The sequence below is a fragment of the Nelusetta ayraudi genome, unplaced genomic scaffold, assembly GCF_046127955.1.
Source record: "Nelusetta ayraudi isolate G7.1 ecotype Tasmania unplaced genomic scaffold, CSIRO-AGI_Nayr_v1 ptg000048l, whole genome shotgun sequence".
Taxonomy (NCBI): domain Eukaryota; kingdom Metazoa; phylum Chordata; class Actinopteri; order Tetraodontiformes; family Monacanthidae; genus Nelusetta; species Nelusetta ayraudi.
Genome location: NW_027466098.1, coordinates 8,977,529 through 8,994,414, shown reverse-complemented (window position 1 = coordinate 8,994,414; position 16,886 = coordinate 8,977,529). Strand labels below are relative to the sequence as shown.

General features: G+C 48.4%; 1 protein-coding gene and 1 long non-coding RNA gene across 2 annotated transcripts in view; one reads left to right on the top strand and one right to left on the bottom strand.

Moving 5' to 3' along the window:
- Positions 1–12,955, top strand: part of arhgap35a (Rho GTPase activating protein 35a) — a 63,738-nt gene extending 50,783 nt beyond the window's left edge. Inside the window, exons 4-7 of the mRNA XM_076036128.1 lie at positions 6,798–6,875; positions 8,139–8,270; positions 9,565–9,670; positions 11,797–12,955. Coding sequence (XP_075892243.1) covers positions 6,798–6,875; positions 8,139–8,270; positions 9,565–9,670; positions 11,797–12,322 — 842 coding nt within the window. The 3' untranslated portion in view covers positions 12,323–12,955. The remainder of the gene's footprint in view (positions 1–6,797; positions 6,876–8,138; positions 8,271–9,564; positions 9,671–11,796) is intronic.
- LOC142895243 (uncharacterized) lies at positions 12,889–13,623 on the bottom strand. The gene is made up of 2 exons (XR_012928194.1): positions 13,425–13,623; positions 12,889–13,384 (listed from the first exon to the last, which is right to left on the bottom strand). It is a non-coding gene; the product is annotated as an uncharacterized LOC142895243 (long non-coding RNA).
- Between the last annotated feature and the right edge of the window lie 3,263 nt (positions 13,624–16,886).

Genomic DNA, 16,886 nt, shown 5'->3' with positions numbered 1-16,886 from the left:
GCTGGAGGCCAGTCGCGCTGAAACTACAGTGTGAACAAAAACGCACCAAAAAATAAATCATATTTCAGCAAGAAAATCAGAATTGAATATCAGGAGCTGCAGTGTGAACACAGAGCAGCATTGGCAGCTCGTCCCTCTGGAGGAATCAAAGTGCTGCACTGTGTGTGTGTGTTGATGTACCGGCGATACAATGATGTGTGCAGACACTCTTGCACTTCCACTTTCTTGCTCTCGCTCGCTCTCTCACTCCCCGAGCTTTTCAGCCGCACCTCACTTTCCTCCTGTCCTCCGCGTCCCCTGTCCCTCCCTCCCTCTCTCTCCTTTCCTTCCTCCCTCGCTCGCTCCGCACCTTCCCTTGTCACATTTCATCTCTTTCATCGCGCCGCTAACCCATATTTCTGTCGTCTCCTTCCCCGTCCTGCCGCCGCAACTCTCAGTCCAATTCACTTTTCTCGCGCCGCCTCGCCTTCCCCCTCGTCAGCATTAGCGCTCGGCGGTCGTGCGGTTCGGTTGCTTTTTTTTTTTTTATTCAGTGAAGCCGAAGTGGGCTGCCAGGTAATGTTCTCCCCCATTGCCCAACCCCCTTTCCACAACCCCTCAGCCCCCCTGTCCGATCAATATCGCGGGCTAGGAAATTGGGAGAATGTTTGTGCTCAGCTCTTTTTCTGTGTGAGTTTTAGCTGGCTGCGCTGTTACCTGCGTCTGCGGCGCGCGGCCTCGCTCCTTCCGCAGTCGGATCCAATTAGGCTGTCCGGCGTAACGCGCTGAATTTACACGACACGCCGAGAGAATTAGTTTTTCCGAGGGAACCGGGGGAAGGTTATTCGCGCACATCCTCGCCCGGACTCTTCGCGTACGTCGTGCCCAAATTCAAACACACACACGGCATTTGCTGACGACGACGGTGGGAGGATGACCCCAGGACCTGCGGCTCTGACCTGCATTCTCTGCTTTTTCCGCCGTGTCAAACCAACAGAAGTGAAATCACACTGCTAATTTTAACCGGGGCGCTCCGCCTCGGTTTCTTGCTCTCGTCATTGGTATTCTACGGGAGCCCGAGACAGGACGTGGGACGGAAAAAAATAAACTGTGGCCACAAAATAGATATAAAGTGTGCATGAAATACTAAGTATGAAACAGCATGAAACACCTCGAAAGTGCAGTAGCCTACAGGATGTCCTTATGTGATATGTCCCACATTTAGACAGTTATTGAATTAGAATTTTGTGGGGACAATGTCATGTCATGTCATGTAGCCCCATAGTCATCACTGATGTGTTGCTTTTAAAAAAAAAATATAGGATAGAATATCATAGATGAACTTTATTGATCCCAAATTGGAAAACTACACCGTTGCAGCACTCAAATCAATACAAAAACAAAATGTGCAGTAATTACAAGAAACACTCAAGTCCGTCTGTATACAACAAAAAAACAGGTGCAAGGCAGTCAGTTGTGCCAAAGCAGGGATAAGAAAGGGTTTAGAAACCATTAGTGCAATATTTGCCATTGAGTCCAGAAAAAGTCCAGAATATTACACTGTCACACAGTGGCGAAGAGTTATACACAGGCCGCCTTTCGCTTTTATTAAAATTCATTGATTTGCTGGGGGGAAAAAGCTGTTTTTTTCCTAGTTTTTTTGTGCACAGCAGCAGAGAAAACTTCCAGTTTGTAGCCTTTTCAGCTCCGAAACCAAAATGTTCTTTCACTCGCTCCTTTGTCCCGGAGAGCCGCGCCGTCGGAAGCGGTGTCCTGCGCCGTTTTCATGCATTGTTTGCGATAAAAGCGGCGTACTTTGCAAAAAGAAAAAAAATCAATCTGCGGTGCCGGCTGTTATCTCCCCACGGCACGCCGCCGCGGCGACGAGCACGAGCGAGATGGTGCGCGCTCGAGTATATCTGCCGGTCTTACAGGCCCCCGTGGCGACATAAAGGGCAGCGCATGGCGACAGCCTGTTTACAAGGAGAACTGTGAAATGAGCCTCTGGGCCGGTGCAAACCCGTAGACGTGCCTGGGGGGGGGAGGGGCAGGGGAGGTCACGGCTGATGTAGGATCAGGCGGAGCAGACGGTGACGTGCTGCAAGAGGAGCCACGGCGCTCCCGGGGTTTGTGGCTGGACGTTCACAGCTGCGTCCTCGGCCCTCGGAGGTGAAGAGGAGAGCGGAAGAGAAAAGAATGGAATAAGACAGTGGTTTTCAAAGTGGGGGCGCTAAGGCGGCTGCTGAAAATTGGAGAGAAGATAAGAAAAATAATGCAAATATAATAGAAAAAAAAATCATTGATAATAATTTAATTATTAAATATAATGTATCATAATACATCATATGATTGTCAGAAACATTCACGTTCATGGCGTCGAATGTGTGTTGTGTCTGTTTGTACTATCTATTTATCATGGTCATTTTTCTCTACAAACGAGCCTCGGTAGTCAAAAATGAAAGAGGCGGAAGTAAAAAACAAACAGCCCAGCTGTGGAAGATGCTGCAACATAAAACCTGAAGAATTGGCCAGCTAAAGTATGAAAATATGACATTAAGAATGGCTTCACAACCATACAGAAAAATGGCCATGAATACCATCAACTTGTTAGTTGATGGTATTCTTATTCTGAACAGGTGTAACAATTATTGAATCACAAATAAATCACAAATAAAAGAAAGGGAAAAAAAACATTCTAAACGTTAAGTCAAGTTAAAAACATTTCTAACACTGTTGTTGGTCTGTTGGTTTGCTAGAAGCTAATGCTGTTTGAGGGGCTGTGGTGTAGAAAAGTTTTCGGGGGCGGGGGGGGTCATCTCATGATCTGCTAGACTCTAGCAGACCTTAAGATGCCTCTTTTTTTTTTTAAGGATTATTCCATATTTTTGTTTAAGGCGCAGGAGTGTAGCCACCGAGTAATAGCGCTGGTTTTATCTGCACTCTGGTGCCCTGCGGTGCAGGAGGCGCGACGGGGCCGAGGAACACATTGTTAAGAAGAGGCCTCCCGCCACAGGAAGCCCTTGGTATTTACGTTGCTGCAGGAAGGTGCCGGACGTTTGTTTGACCTTGGAGGAAGGATGCCCCCGCTTGTTTTCCACAGCTCACCTTTTTAGCTGCGTTACGTAAAAAAAAACAAAAAACAAAACAAGAAAGAACCGCCATTACTTAGCAAGCGAGGACGCCAAGGCAGAACTTCGCGCTTCCTGGTTCCATGAGTTTCTATCCCCTCCGAGCTCTGGGTTTTTTTTTTTCTTCTTCTCTTCCATTCCGCTCATCCTCCATCTTTTCCACTTTTTATTGTTTCAATCCCTCCCCCCCGATCCCCTCCCATCAATCCAGCTTTAGGCCAGAGCTTTTGTCGGAGCCCGCCCCCAATTCCCCTTCTATCAGTGAGACCCTCGCACCTGTGTTCCCCCCCCCCCCCCCGCCCCCCAACTCAATCGCCCTCATACTTGGCTGATTGTCCCTCTATCTCTCTGCGCCTCCCCACTAACACCACCACCACTGCTGCTGCGCCCACTCTCGCTCTCCGCATCTCCCCATCCGTCCCTGTTTTCCCAGTGTCTGGCTAGAAAAGCTTTTGTGGATAATTGATTGGTGGAAGGAGGCGATCGATGCTGTGTATGCCTTGACTGAGAGCTCTCTCATTTCCTCCCTGCCTCTCTTTTTTTCTATCTATCTCGCTTTCTCTTTCTGCCACTCCCCAGCTCCCCCTTGCTCCCCCAGGATTGATCTCCCCACACCCCCTTGTCTCCCCCAAAAGGGGATTTGAAGGAGTGGGTGTGGGTGGTAATCCGATCTCATATCATCTGCACAAATTATTAATGGTATCAAATGAAGTGCTAGCGTGCCTCGTCTCCTGACTTATGAGTACATGGACATGGAATGGTGATATATTTATATATATTTGTTATTTTTCAACCCCTCTAGTACCGAAAGTGCACAATCCTGCATTGTCGCGGCAACTTTTCCAAATGAATTGCAAACAGAATTCGCTAGCACTGCCGTGGCACTGAGATATGCTAATGGAGAATGCGACGCCGAGCAGCTGAAGGCGTGTTTTGATCGAGTCGCGTGCCGCCCCAACTTTGGAGATGAAGGGCTGCCACTTTTTTTTTTTTTTTTAAAAATTGCTATTTTGCCTCCACTCTGCTGGTATGCAATTTCCTCCCCGCGTGAGGAAATGTTCGGCTATTCACCATTTGTCAGCGCCGCAAAAAGAGTAGTAATTGTGTTTCTCCGGTTGTGCAACAACGGCAACAACAAAACAACAAAACAACAACGAACAAGATTCGATGAAAATCGTTCCGACTGACTTTGTTAAATAATCACATCGTAATAGAGCGGATTATCGCTGCACGCAGACGATTAAAAGCAGCGCGGGCGTCTTTAATAAGTTTTTAATTGCCGTCTTCGATCGCGCGGCACTGGGCTGCACCTGCTGAGACGCATTTAAAATCTGGAGAAACGTATTTTAGCAGAAGGCAAGACGAGCAAACGGACAAACCGCCCCTTCTTTTTATTGCGTCGCCGTGATTAACGAAACGGTGAGATTGGTGGTGTTTTCACTGAGGGCTCATTCGCAGGCGGAAAGTCGGCCGACTGCGGTTTCGTCAAGCCGCTGTAAAGCGCCCGCGCTCCAAAATGACCCTAGTTTGTCACCGCGTTCCACTGCCGTCTTGGCGGTGGTGGGGCCTGCAGGAGAGTGCTTTATGGGGTTAATAAGTAGCGCTAATGGTGTGTTCAAATGGAATGGGCCATTGCGGCGCCCCTGCCTTGCATATAACTCTTCAGAGGGTCTAAATGTTCAAGGAGTATCTGCGCACCAGTGACGTGCGATCAGGGGAGGCAGAGCCTCACCGGTCATTGTGGAAAAAATAAAATACATAATGGACAATGAAATGAAATGGTTATATGTATCAATTTGTTTGAACTAAACCAATTGTCAGAAAAGTGAAGAGGCACTGCTAATGTTGCTACATTGGCTGTAGCGTACGAGCTGTGAGGGGCAGCTACCACTTACTCGCTACTCTGTGTGTGTGTGTGTGTGTGTGTGTGTGTGTGTGCGCGCGTGTGTGTGTGCGCGTGTGTGTGTGTGTGTGTGCGTGTGTGTGTGTGTGTGGTAGACGCCAGCAACTGAGAGATTAATAGAAAAAAAACCCAAATGAATGCAGAAATCATGTAGCGAAATGCTACCTAGTGAGTCTAATGCAACACTGACGAAAAGAAGAGCAAATGTCCCCAGCAGTAGCGAGGCAGGGCAGTGGTAGCTGCTGAGAAATTTGAATTATTGACAGCAACATGTCATCCTCCCAACACTAGGGAGTGGAGTGAGTCTTTTCAGCTGGTCAGCTGCTTTCGGTTGACATATTAAATCATTACGATATGGAACGATAGTTCATAATGTACGTGTTACTTGCTTAGCAGATAAGGTGTACCCTATTTCTTGTACTCATGGTTATTTTTAAAAGGCAGACAAGAACGTCGTTTGCTGTTGGAGGGCTACAACAACACAATGTCTTCGATGCTATGCTTTGTGCCGTCGCTACGGACCCAAAACTCTCGTTCTTGTTGGATTCGGGTTCGGAGCAGACTGGTGGGAGAGTTTGTGTACAGGTTTTGCAAAGGAACGGTGTCTTCAGTTATACACACGCTCATTAAAGTGCCGACCGTGGAGGAAGCTCGTGCCGCTGCACGCCGTTTCCAGCAGAATAACAGCAAAATTACCAAAATAAAAACAAATCAGAAAAACATCTCTTTGGTGTGCTTTACAAAGTTCTTCTAACTTACAAAAAATGTGAACGAAAAGGTAGAAATATAAATACGAAGGAATACGTGTTTGTTCAGGGGTGCGCAAAGCCGGAGCCCTGCATTTGCTGCGCTACCTTTTTAAAAAGGTCTCCGTTGCGCGTTGTTTTAATATGTCCATCTCTTTTAGAAGAGAAAGCATCGCCCCGGTCTCATCCTCTCTCCAAATGTCAACATTCTTATTCGCGTTTGCCAGGTTGTTTCGCGCCGTCTGTTTTGTTAGACGACGTAGTTGTGCGGTCATGAGTCGCGAGAGAGGGAGGCGTGGCATGTGCACACTCGCATTGTCCAGTTAATAGTCCGATTAAGGCGTATACATGGCAGAGAAATTCGAATTCCAATCGCATTATCTGGGTGTCTCAAACTCCGATCATAATTGGAGTAAGGTGTTTACATGCATGTGAGTTCTCAGATCATAATCGGACTAAGGCAATAATTCGAATTTCTCTTGTGCCATGTAAACGCACTGAGTGGTACCTGCTACAGTGGAAGGCAGGAAGCAGGAAGTGCCACTACCAGCTGCCGCTGCCACGAATTGAGCCAACCCTGGCTGTCAAATGGCGGATAATCTACTCTGTTGGGTTCATCCATCCATCCAATTTCAAAACCTTCTTCTTGCTGAACTCAGGGTCGCAGGGGTCTGCTGGAGCCTCTCCCGGCTGCCATAGGGTGAAGGCAGGGTGACACCCTCGACAAATCGCCACTTCACTGCAGGGCCACATAGAGACAAACAAAGAAAAAAAAACATTCGCACTCACACCCAGTTCAATTCAATTTAGAGTTCCCAATTCACTTCTCATGCATGTTTTTGGCATGTTTTCAGCAGCGCTAGCCACTTCACCCTGTTGGCTTCCTGTGTCTATAAATCTGGTATCCGTCTGATATGAGTCACCGCCGCACCAGCCGTGAACCTCACTGCACATCACCTGCCGCCGCCGCTGCTGCTGCCGCCGTCGTGAATCAAATGTGCGAAATTTGCTCTCACAATGTTCTTCTCCTCCTTCCAACAGGCCTGAGCACCGAGGGCATCTACAGGGTCAGCGGGAACAAGGCGGAGATGGAGAGCATGCAGCGGCAGTTTGACCAAGGTGACTTGTTTTTCCAGACTCCCGCTCTCCCGCGCTGTGGGGAAAAGGCCAAGCCTCTCCTTTATAATAAGTCCGTATCACTTTAATTAACCAGGGAGCATTAATTCTCCTGCCCGGAATCGCCCTCGGCCCCCTTTAAGACTCTCCCGCCGCCTCCTCAATCTTCTCCCCCGGCCCCTCCCCCAACGTCTCAGCGTGCGCGTGCGCGTACGCGTACTGTACAAGCGCTGGCGGCGCGCGTGTCTATCTGGCGCGGGCAGGTAATTACCTCCAGATTGGTTTGGTTAATGAAGCATGTCGCTGCCAAGATAGATAGCAGAGCGAGATGGCCCCCGCGAACATGCGCTAGGTGTGTGCGTGCGTGTGCGTCCGCGCCTGGTTGAGGTTAAAATCCTACACAGGTAATCAGAGCTGAAGCGCCGCATTGAATCATCGGGAGCCCGAGGGGCCGATGGGACGAGACAATTACAGGCGGCGCTACAACGTGAACGTCTGGCAGGCGCACCGAGGATGACATTTAATCAGCTCCCCCGAGATCCCGCCGCCTCGTCGTGGTGGGGGGGTGGGGGGTGGAGGTACCCCCATCACAGGGGCCACTCCAAGTTGAAAAACTTTCCCGATTCAGAGTTCAAGAACCCGCTAACAGCGTTTGTAGCGCCTTTTTTTTTCTTTCTTTATTGCCCTCCTCCTCCCCGCCGCCCTTCTTTTACATTTTCTACCTTTTGTGAAGTAAAAGTTATCAGAAGATAGCTTTTTTTTTTTTATTATTAAGTTTCTCGAGGGCACCGGAGTCCAGCCATTGTGGTTTCTGCTGTCTGAGCTCTGCTCAAGTGTGCTTTTTAATTGTCTGTGGCTCCATCTTTGCATTTCCAACCCTGACGTTCCATTAAAAGAGCATTCCAATGCAGATTTTCTTTTCTTCAGAATTAATAACCCCTAAAGTGGATCTAAAAATGTAATATTATTATTAATAATAATAATGATAATAATGATAATAATGATAACAACAACAACAATGGTTTGGAGTGAAATGTTACCCATTTAAACATTAAATGTCTTTTTTGATAGCCTTTTTCTTCTAAATACAGAAGAAGAAAAAAAAATCCACTAAAAACATCAGCTTTTCAAAAAAACAAAACAAAAAAAAGCCCTGAGGATCCAATCAGTTGTTCTCCAGTGCTCTGATGTCCCACAAACAATTTTGACATATTTTTGACAAGCTAATCTTGACGATGACCAAACCTTTCCTTTCCCCCCCGGCAGACCACAACCTGGACCTCGTGGAGAAGGACTTCACCATGAACACGGTGGCCGGAGCCATGAAGGCCTTCTTCTCCGAGCTGCCTGAGCCTCTGGTGCCCTACAGCATGCAGGGAGACCTGGTGGACGCCTTCAGTAAGTCTCAGCGGGGCCTCGTGTGTGTGTGTGTGTGTGTGTGTGTGTGTGTGTGTGTGTGTGTGTGTGTGTGTGTGTGTGTGTGTGTGTGTGTGTGTGTGTGTGTGCGCGCACCTGCTCGTGTGGTGTGGGAAGTTTTCACCAAGCCAAAATCCTGGATTTAGCTTGAAATCCCCTCTGCTTCATTGTCACCTTTCCTCAACCCGGCAAAGGCTTTGCAATTTAAATCAAAGAGACGGATTCGCCTCCCGAGTTATCAGGGAAAAAACTCGATGTTTGGTAGATTATTCCAACCGCGGGACGCAGCACATGGGGTTTTGATAGCACGTCATAGAAAGGATGCAGACCGTCAGCCACCTGTTAGACATACCGGGGTGCTCCGCCACTCTCGCCATTCTAGATTTTTTTTTTATTATTATTTCTTTGTGCTCTGTAATCTGTCTGAATAGAGATTTAAAGTGCAGCTTAGTCTCGCCCTGTGCCAGAAAGATTTACCCCCGGGGCTGCAGCGCTGCTGTCACTCACAGCACCGCGGGTGTGTGTGTGTGTGTGTGTGTGTGTGTGTGTGTGTGTGTGTGTGTGTGTGTGTGTGTGTGTGTGTGTTTTCGGTGGCCCCTGCAAGAGCCTTCAGCCGTGACAGGGACCTGATTATACTCTGGCACTGGCAAGTCAGCGGGGGGAAGAAAAAAAAAAGAGAGAATGGGTGTCAGGGAAGGAAAAGCGAGGTGAAGCTGCAGGCGAGGTGCCTTCATTCAGCACCAAAGTGGCAAAAAATTGTGGCGAGTGGATTCCCGCTCGGGGAGAAGAGGGACGTCGGCGTGACAAGAATTCCGCCTTCGATTCAAACAAGATGTCGGAAGTTCGGCCGAGTTTTTCCCCTGCTGGCCGCCGGCCGCTGTGCAGTCGTCGCGCCTGCAATGTGTTTTTGATCGGCGCTGACCTCATCAGGGGAATACAAACTGGCCGCCTCCCTCGTTGCAAACGCCTGTGTGTGTGTGTGTGTGTGTGTGTGTGTGTGTGTGTGTGTGTGTGTGTGTGTGTGTGTGTGTGTGTGTGTGTGTGTGTGTGTGTGTGTGTGTGTTTTCGGTGGCCCTGTGCACCAGGATGTAGTCTGCCTTGTGTGGAGGTGTTTGTTTTCCTCACCTGGACGTGCCAGCAGCCGCACTCTCGTGGGCACCTCGCCTCTTTCTTTGCTCTCGTCCTCGGCTTCTTTCTTCTGCTGACTCGACCTCTTCCACTAACCTTCCCCCCTCCCTCTCTCTCTCCCTCACTCCCTCTCTCTCTCTCTGCTCAGAGATCAACGACAGGGAGCAGCGCTTCCAGACCATGAAGGACATCCTGCGCCGCTTCCCCAAGGAAAACTACGAAGTCTTCAAATACGTCACCAGCCACTTGAGCAAGTGAGTGAGCGAGCGAGGGCGGGGCCTCCGGTGACCTCGCCGTGACATCATCAAGTCCGCCCCTGCGACGAAACAGAGGCTTATTCACAGTCTATTTTGGGGAAGCGGTTACTTCTGCAAACGGCTGCGGAGGTTATTTTTGTGGCAGCAGTTCGAGTCACGCAAAGTTCCTCTTTCCCCTGAACTTTTTGCTTTCATTTGCACTTTCAGTGATGGAAAATCTGAATTTGTGATTTAATCTTGAATCCAGAGCCAGATTGGACCCTTTTTTTTTCTTCTTTTTTTTGTTTTAGGTGTCAAATTACTAGAAGATTAAGTGCTTGTGGGAAGGTCAAGTAGACTAATGTCACACTTAATGCTTCATCTAGAAGTGTATTTAATTGTGAGCATTTTAGCATTGGTGATGATCACACTGGCATAGTCATTTATAAAAACACAGCGTATTTTTTTTACCAAACTTCTGCAGCTGCATTTCTAAACCTCCAAACTGAGACTCTTTCAATTTTCAGGCAAGAATCACAGCACATAAAAATTCATGTTTTCCAAAATGACTGCGAATATGATTTGAAATATGTAAAATGCCAGCTTCCTTCCAGCCGTTTGTGATGCGCGCTGAGATTGATTTACGCAAAAAAAAAAAACACAGACACATCAACCCAGAAACTTTCTTTCTGAAACTTGAGCAGCCGTATCGACCGGCGTCGCTCCGGGTCGCACGTGGGCAACTTCTCTCGGTAATCAGGGTTGCTTTCAGCCGCACTTCCATGGCGCTGCCGCACACTGGAGTTGAAGCGCCAACGTGTGAGCCGACGGACGCGCAAAGAATTCAGATATTGATCGGATTCCTGCCTCCTCCGTCTGGTGGATGTAAATCAGAGGTGAAGTGGATGTTTGCCAAAGTGCCAGTGGCCAAAGCAGACAGGTTGGATTTTCCCTGGCATTACCGGTCGGCCTGCAGAAGCCCAGGCTTCAACAAGGGCTCGCTATTTTCCCAAAAAAAAAAAAAGAAAATCTAAAAAAAAAAAATAGAATGTTTCCAAAAATATCATTATCGTCCAAATCTGTCTGGTTCATCCGATATTTAGTGATTAGTATTCCTCTAAAATCCATCCCAAATACAAACAACAATTCAGATAATATATTAATAACGTTCTGTGCACTCATAAAAGTGTTTTGGAAAACTGCAGATTTAATCGCTGATTTTGTTGTTGTCCGTTGTGTTCTGTTTTTAGCGCCTGTGTACTTCCTCAAATCCAGCCTGTGTGTGTGTGTGTGTGTGTGTGTGTGTGTGTGTGTGTGTGTGTGTGTGTGTGTGTGTGTGTGTGTGTGTGTGTGTGTGTGTGTGTGTGTGTGTGTGTGTGTGTGTGTGTGATCACGTATAAAATTTTAGAAAAGTATGCGAACATACGGACCATTAAAAGGTCACGTTGGCTACAACATTTAAAATGGGCTTCGAGTAATGGATTATTCTGTCTAATATTCCATCCATTCACCGAGCGATTGGATAAAACATGGCCATGGCTCGATGGTATCAAAGATTGGTAAGGAAGTGACGTAGATTCTAAGACCGTCTCGAAAAGTCCCGTTGAAGACGAAGCTGACGTCAAAGAGGGTGGCTAACATCGATGGAGATGGGCAATGATTTTACCCTATTTATCATCCCTAGCCTCCAAAACTGGAAACTTGACCGGTACCGTAACTTGAATTCTGATCCTAACCATGAGTCGGACCCGAGTCCTGTTCCTAAACCGAACCGTTGATTCTTTCCGTGTCTTCCGACAAGAGTTGGAAAGAAGCTACGGGACTTTGTTAGAATCTACGTCACTTCCTTACGAATCTTTGACACCATCGAGCCATTACCATGAAACATACGTTTGCTTAATTAAAGCCCGGAAGCAGGTTGTGCCACGCTAAAAAGAGTCCGTGCGAAACGTGAGCTTTCCATTGAATTAAACGACGCCTCGATGCAAACGAAATTCCTTGATTATGTTTTTGTAATGGAGTTACTGGAGGAATCCTCGCAGCCCTGGTATGAATCCAGTAGATCACTTTTAGTAATCAAAGTGAAGTAAGGATTTGTTGTCTGTCTGTCTAACTCCTCTTTTTTCTCATTGTGTTTTTTCCAGAGTGAGTCAGAACAACAAGCTGAACCTGATGACCAGCGAGAACCTGTCCATCTGCTTCTGGCCCACGCTGATGCGGCCCGACTTCACCACCATGGACGCGCTGACGGCCACCCGCACCTACCAGACAATCATCGAGAGCTTCATCCACCAGTGCGCCTACTTCTTCTACAATCAGCCGCTGGCCGACGGCCTGCCGGGCTCGCCCACCTCCACGCTCTCCTCCTCCTCCTCCTCCACCTCCGCCTACTCCTGCATGGCCGGCAGCTACTCGCCCTCGCCCGCCGCTCCGTCCCCCACGCCCTACGTCTTCGCCGCCACGCCGCCCGTCATCCCCCACTACGGGCGTCCCATCCACTACCACCACCGCCAGCACCACCACCACCCACACCACCAACAGCAGCACCACCACCACCACCAACAGTCCCCGCCCCACTCGCCGCCCGCCACGCCGCAGTCGCCCATCCCCGCCCTGCTGCCGCCCTCCCTGCACCCCCACCACCCGCCTACGGAACAACACACACTGTGAACCCCCCCCCTCCCCCACCCGCCCTCCCCCAGGGATCAAGGGAAGACAAAAAAAGAGGGGGATGAAAAGAAGGACGGAGCAAACGGGAGTGGAGAGAGTTTGGAGTTTCGCCCTGAGCGAGGCGGCCGAGTCGGGAGACCGAGATGCAGTATGTACAGGGAGAGGACGACACGTGGGGAGAGGGTGGGGTGAGGGGGTGGAGGAGGGGTGGATGACAGCGCCCCGCCCCCCCACCCCCGCCATCCCTCTTGCTTTTTAAAGGACAGAGAAGCGGAACAATGAAGAGCCTCTGAATCCAGTGTGACATTTCTCCATCCTGGCCACTTCCCTCCATTGTCGCCCCAGTCTCGCTCCATCTAGTAGACGTGCCCTCCTTGCCTTACAGAGAACACACACACACACACACACACACACACACACTGGCACACACTCGACCCAAACAAAGACTCTGTGCCAGTAACTCTGAGGAGACTTGAGCAGGGGGCCTCGAGCTTGACACCTGTAACACAAACAGCCGCTGGTCAGTGAGCCTCCTCACCCCCTCCACCCACCACCTCCTGATGGGCTTCTTTTTTTTTTTTCCATTTTCCTTTCTGTCTTTTTCGTTTTGGTCCCACTGTGGCCCAGACCAAGGTTGAAGGTAGACGGAACCAGACGCACCAAACACGTTGGTCTGCGTCGCCGCTGTGCAAGAGAGACGCGAGCTAACTCACCTGACTGGAAGCTCTGTCCTCTGGCACTCACACGTTCTCACCTGTCAGGCCGTCACAGGCACACACACACACACACACACACACACACACGCACCCCTTCAGCTTCAGTCCAGGCGGTATGCCAAGCTCAGTTTTAAAGAAGGAAAAAAAACAAACAAAAGAAATCTCAACCAACCAGATATGCAAGGCTGCAATGGGCAGGATGCAAAGGATTCTGGGAGCTCTCGCTCCGCACGGCATTCTGGGTAGGCTCCACCCCCTCCCCCCATCTCACCGTTCACGCTTGAGTCTGGCGCCGCAGCGTCCACACAGTGATTATCAGTGCAATCGGTACAATATCCAAAACATTCTGGGTGCATTTTTTTTTAAATAAATGAATCCTTGCTCACTCGAAGCGACAACTCGACAACTGGCAGGTGTTTGTGTGACTGTCAACTGGTCTGCGTGCACATGTTTCCATGCAGGGGTTTTATTTTCTTTTTTCCTGGGAGGGTGTAATCTGAATTTGCTGGCATGAGGCGGACGGCAGGAGTGAACCCAGGGTGGGTTTTCTCTTCACAGTAAAGGACCTTGTTCAAAAAGCACTTTTCTGAGCACTTTGAAGGCACCGGCTCTCTTTTTTTTTCTTCTTTTTTTTCAATTGGAGGGGGTGACGTGACGGCCACAGTTCACTTTATTCTGTAGTCCACCCCTGCTCTCTCTTTCTCTGGGAGCACACCACTGACATCTAGAGGAAGAAATGTGTGTTGCAGCCGTGACTCTGTCTTCACTGCTACATGGCCACAGGACCATTTTCTTGCGTTTTTCTTTCTTTTTTTTTTTTTTTCCTTCTTAGCAAATCAGATTCTCTCTAAGGTGCAATTTGTCAACCCCCCCCCCCCCCCCAAACTCCCCCACCACCACCACCCGCCCTCATTCATTAATGTTTCTCAGCTGTTACAAAATGCAGAGCTCCAGAGGGGCAATAGTGTAGATGAAAGAACAAGAACCATTTTTAATCGGGCAGAAACGGAGATGACACGGGTGCCTCGACCGGAAAAACCATGCTGTTGAACCGCAGCGTCACATCAGGCTTGCGGGCGGGGAAATCAAACCGCCTCTTGTTATTTGTCACCTCGCCGCCGCCGCATCCCGGTGGCTGCAAGTGTGATTTAAAGCCGTTGAGGCGCAGACTAACGTGACAAGAAGCAGGTGAGATGATGTTTCTCCCCCCCCCCCCCCTTGCTCCAATCTTCTCCAGCGGCACGTCTCTGAAAAAGGGAAAAATTCAAACACGCACCACCGGACTCCCCCTGGTGTCACTGTTAGGCCGACACATCCACCACTCAGTCTGGTCCAAGAGGGACTATTGGCTCTGTGAGAGGCAGCAGAACCGAACAGATAGTCCATTCATCCGTCTGCGTGACTGGAGAGGAGCATCACTGAATTCCTCGGCGCAGGCTGCAGTTACCGGAGAAGCCGACTAAAGAAGCGGAGAGCGGCTCTGGGCAGGACTCTGTGTGTGTGTGTGTGTCTGTGCGCTCATCCAAGCAGCTTTCTGTGTGTGTGTGTGCGTGTGTTTGTGTGGTCACCTGGTTCTGTTTCCTGTCTGCGCCATCACCCACTTCGGCAACAACCTTGGAACTGACCTTCGGCCTCACTGAGGAGCTTCTTCACGATCTGTTCACCCGGTGTTTTGGATGCATGAGTTTGTTTGTGTTGGGATGGATGGGCGGGTTGGTTGGTTGGTTGGTTGGTTGCTAGTGCTAGTTAGCTGTGCTTGGCGGACGGCCCAGATGCCAGCGCCACTCAAACAAAACGTGAAGCAGCAGCAGCAGCAGGAGGAGAAGGAGGAGAAGGAGAAGGAGGAGGAGGAGGAGGAGGAGAAGAAGTTGGAGGAGGAGGAATGCAGCTCTGGCGGTCAGCGGCCCCGCTGTGTAACCCTGTTAGCCGGGCCAGATTACACACACTGATCCCCCACAGAAAGTGTGAGCGGGGGGGGGTGGGAGGGCAGGAGGGGAGGACGGACAGAAGGCAGTGGGTGAATGGTGTCGTTCTTTTTCGGGGGGGGCGGGGGGGATGGGGGGTGGGGGGGTGAGGAAGGAGCGCTGGTGCTCGTGTGCCGATGCCAGCCAGCGGCTCCGTCTGTGTATATCAATGTGTCAATACTGACGTGACTGCGAGGCAGCCAAAGACTTTCCTGGACGGACGGAGAGACGAGGAGAAGCAGACGAGAAGAAGCGGGATTTGGGGGGGGGGGGAAGAAAATGTGACTTTTTTTTTTCTTTTTGGTTTAGTGCTAATATGTGGATGCGTTGCTTTCTTTCTTTTTTTCTCCTCCCCTTCACTTTTAATTTCTCATCCAGTGGTGACAGATGTCTGTTAAGTTAAAGTGAGAAACAAGCAAAATGGTGTTCAAATGGTTGTCTATTGTTTTTTTGCTTTTGTTTTTTTTTTAGGGGTCTAACACTTTGCCCTTTAGTCAGTGGTGATAGATAAAAAATAAAAAAAAAGTTCTTTTATGTTTTATTTTAATAATGACAAAAAATGCAAAGCTTTTTTTTTTTTTTTTTTTTTTTAAACGAAAAACGGAAAACAAAAAGAAAAGTTTCTTTGTGAACGATTGAGAGGCTAGCCCAGTATAGTGCATGATTTCTTCCCGGCCGAGGGAAGAGGGCTCCACCACTCTCACTATTTAAGAGATGATAACAAAAATATTAAGATATAAAGGGGGAGAAAAAAAAAATGAAGTGCTGTAAAGTGAAACGGGGGGAAAAAAAATTGTCATCGGTTTGACAAGGTTGGAAATTTGTCTCAATGGGAATGGTGCATACAGCAAGGCCTTATGTGATCTTTATCATAGTTAATAAATCAAATCTTGTAAAGCCTCTGCTTCCTGTCTCTTTGTTACACAGGGGCCAGTAAAGATCCACAGCAGCTCTGAGATAATTTCATATGTGCTTCACCGAGCACTGGGAAAGCTGCTGAGTTTGTGCTCTGAGCTTGGAGCGCTAAAGAGAGAAAACGCAACTGGTCTTGATCATATAAAAGCATCACACTGTCTGGAATCTGTAGTTTACTGTTAAAATGTAAATATACTGCACACTGGTCTGTAAAAGACGCAACACAGACTAAGACACTGCTGAGTAGTTGGATGTCATTACGATTTCGCGCCAGCCATTTTCCATTGATGGGGAAATTCATATTTATTCAATTTAAGACCAATAGTTATATTTTACATTCTTGTCATGAGGAGAGTTCTGCTTCCCCCCAATGTTAATTTTGTATGTATGCTCCCATCAACGATTAGGACCCTAAACATTTTCAAGTCAAGTCAAGTCAAGTTCACTTTATTGTCAATTCCAGCTATATGTACCAGACATACCGAGTAACTGAAAAAACGATTCTCTCGTGCCAAAACATATAAACATAAGTTAAAAAGAGAGAGAAACATACTAAAAACATACAAAAAATGTAGGAGGAGATATTTTAACAGCAGCAGATGCATAGTGCAATGATAAAGCAGCATTGTTAATTTTTTTTTTTTTTTTGGGACTGTTAATTCCCTGTTAATTTTTTGCGAGGGAACTTAAACAAATGGATGAAAGCATCATCCCTAAACACCAGGGTACTGGTTAACACTGAGCTGCAGCTGGATGAGCTACACACACTCCAACTCCTGCCTTTTTCCTGCAGGGGACAGCATCAGTCACATCCAAGTGTATGGTACCCTTTGTGACATCATAGAGGGCTGTTTTAGACACTTGCGGGTTTTTTTGTTTGTTTTTGAAACATACTTTCTGCAGAGCAGGATGAAAGGCAGAGAAAGGAATTTTCTTCTGCTTGGTGAGTTCACCAACAGGATAGAGAAA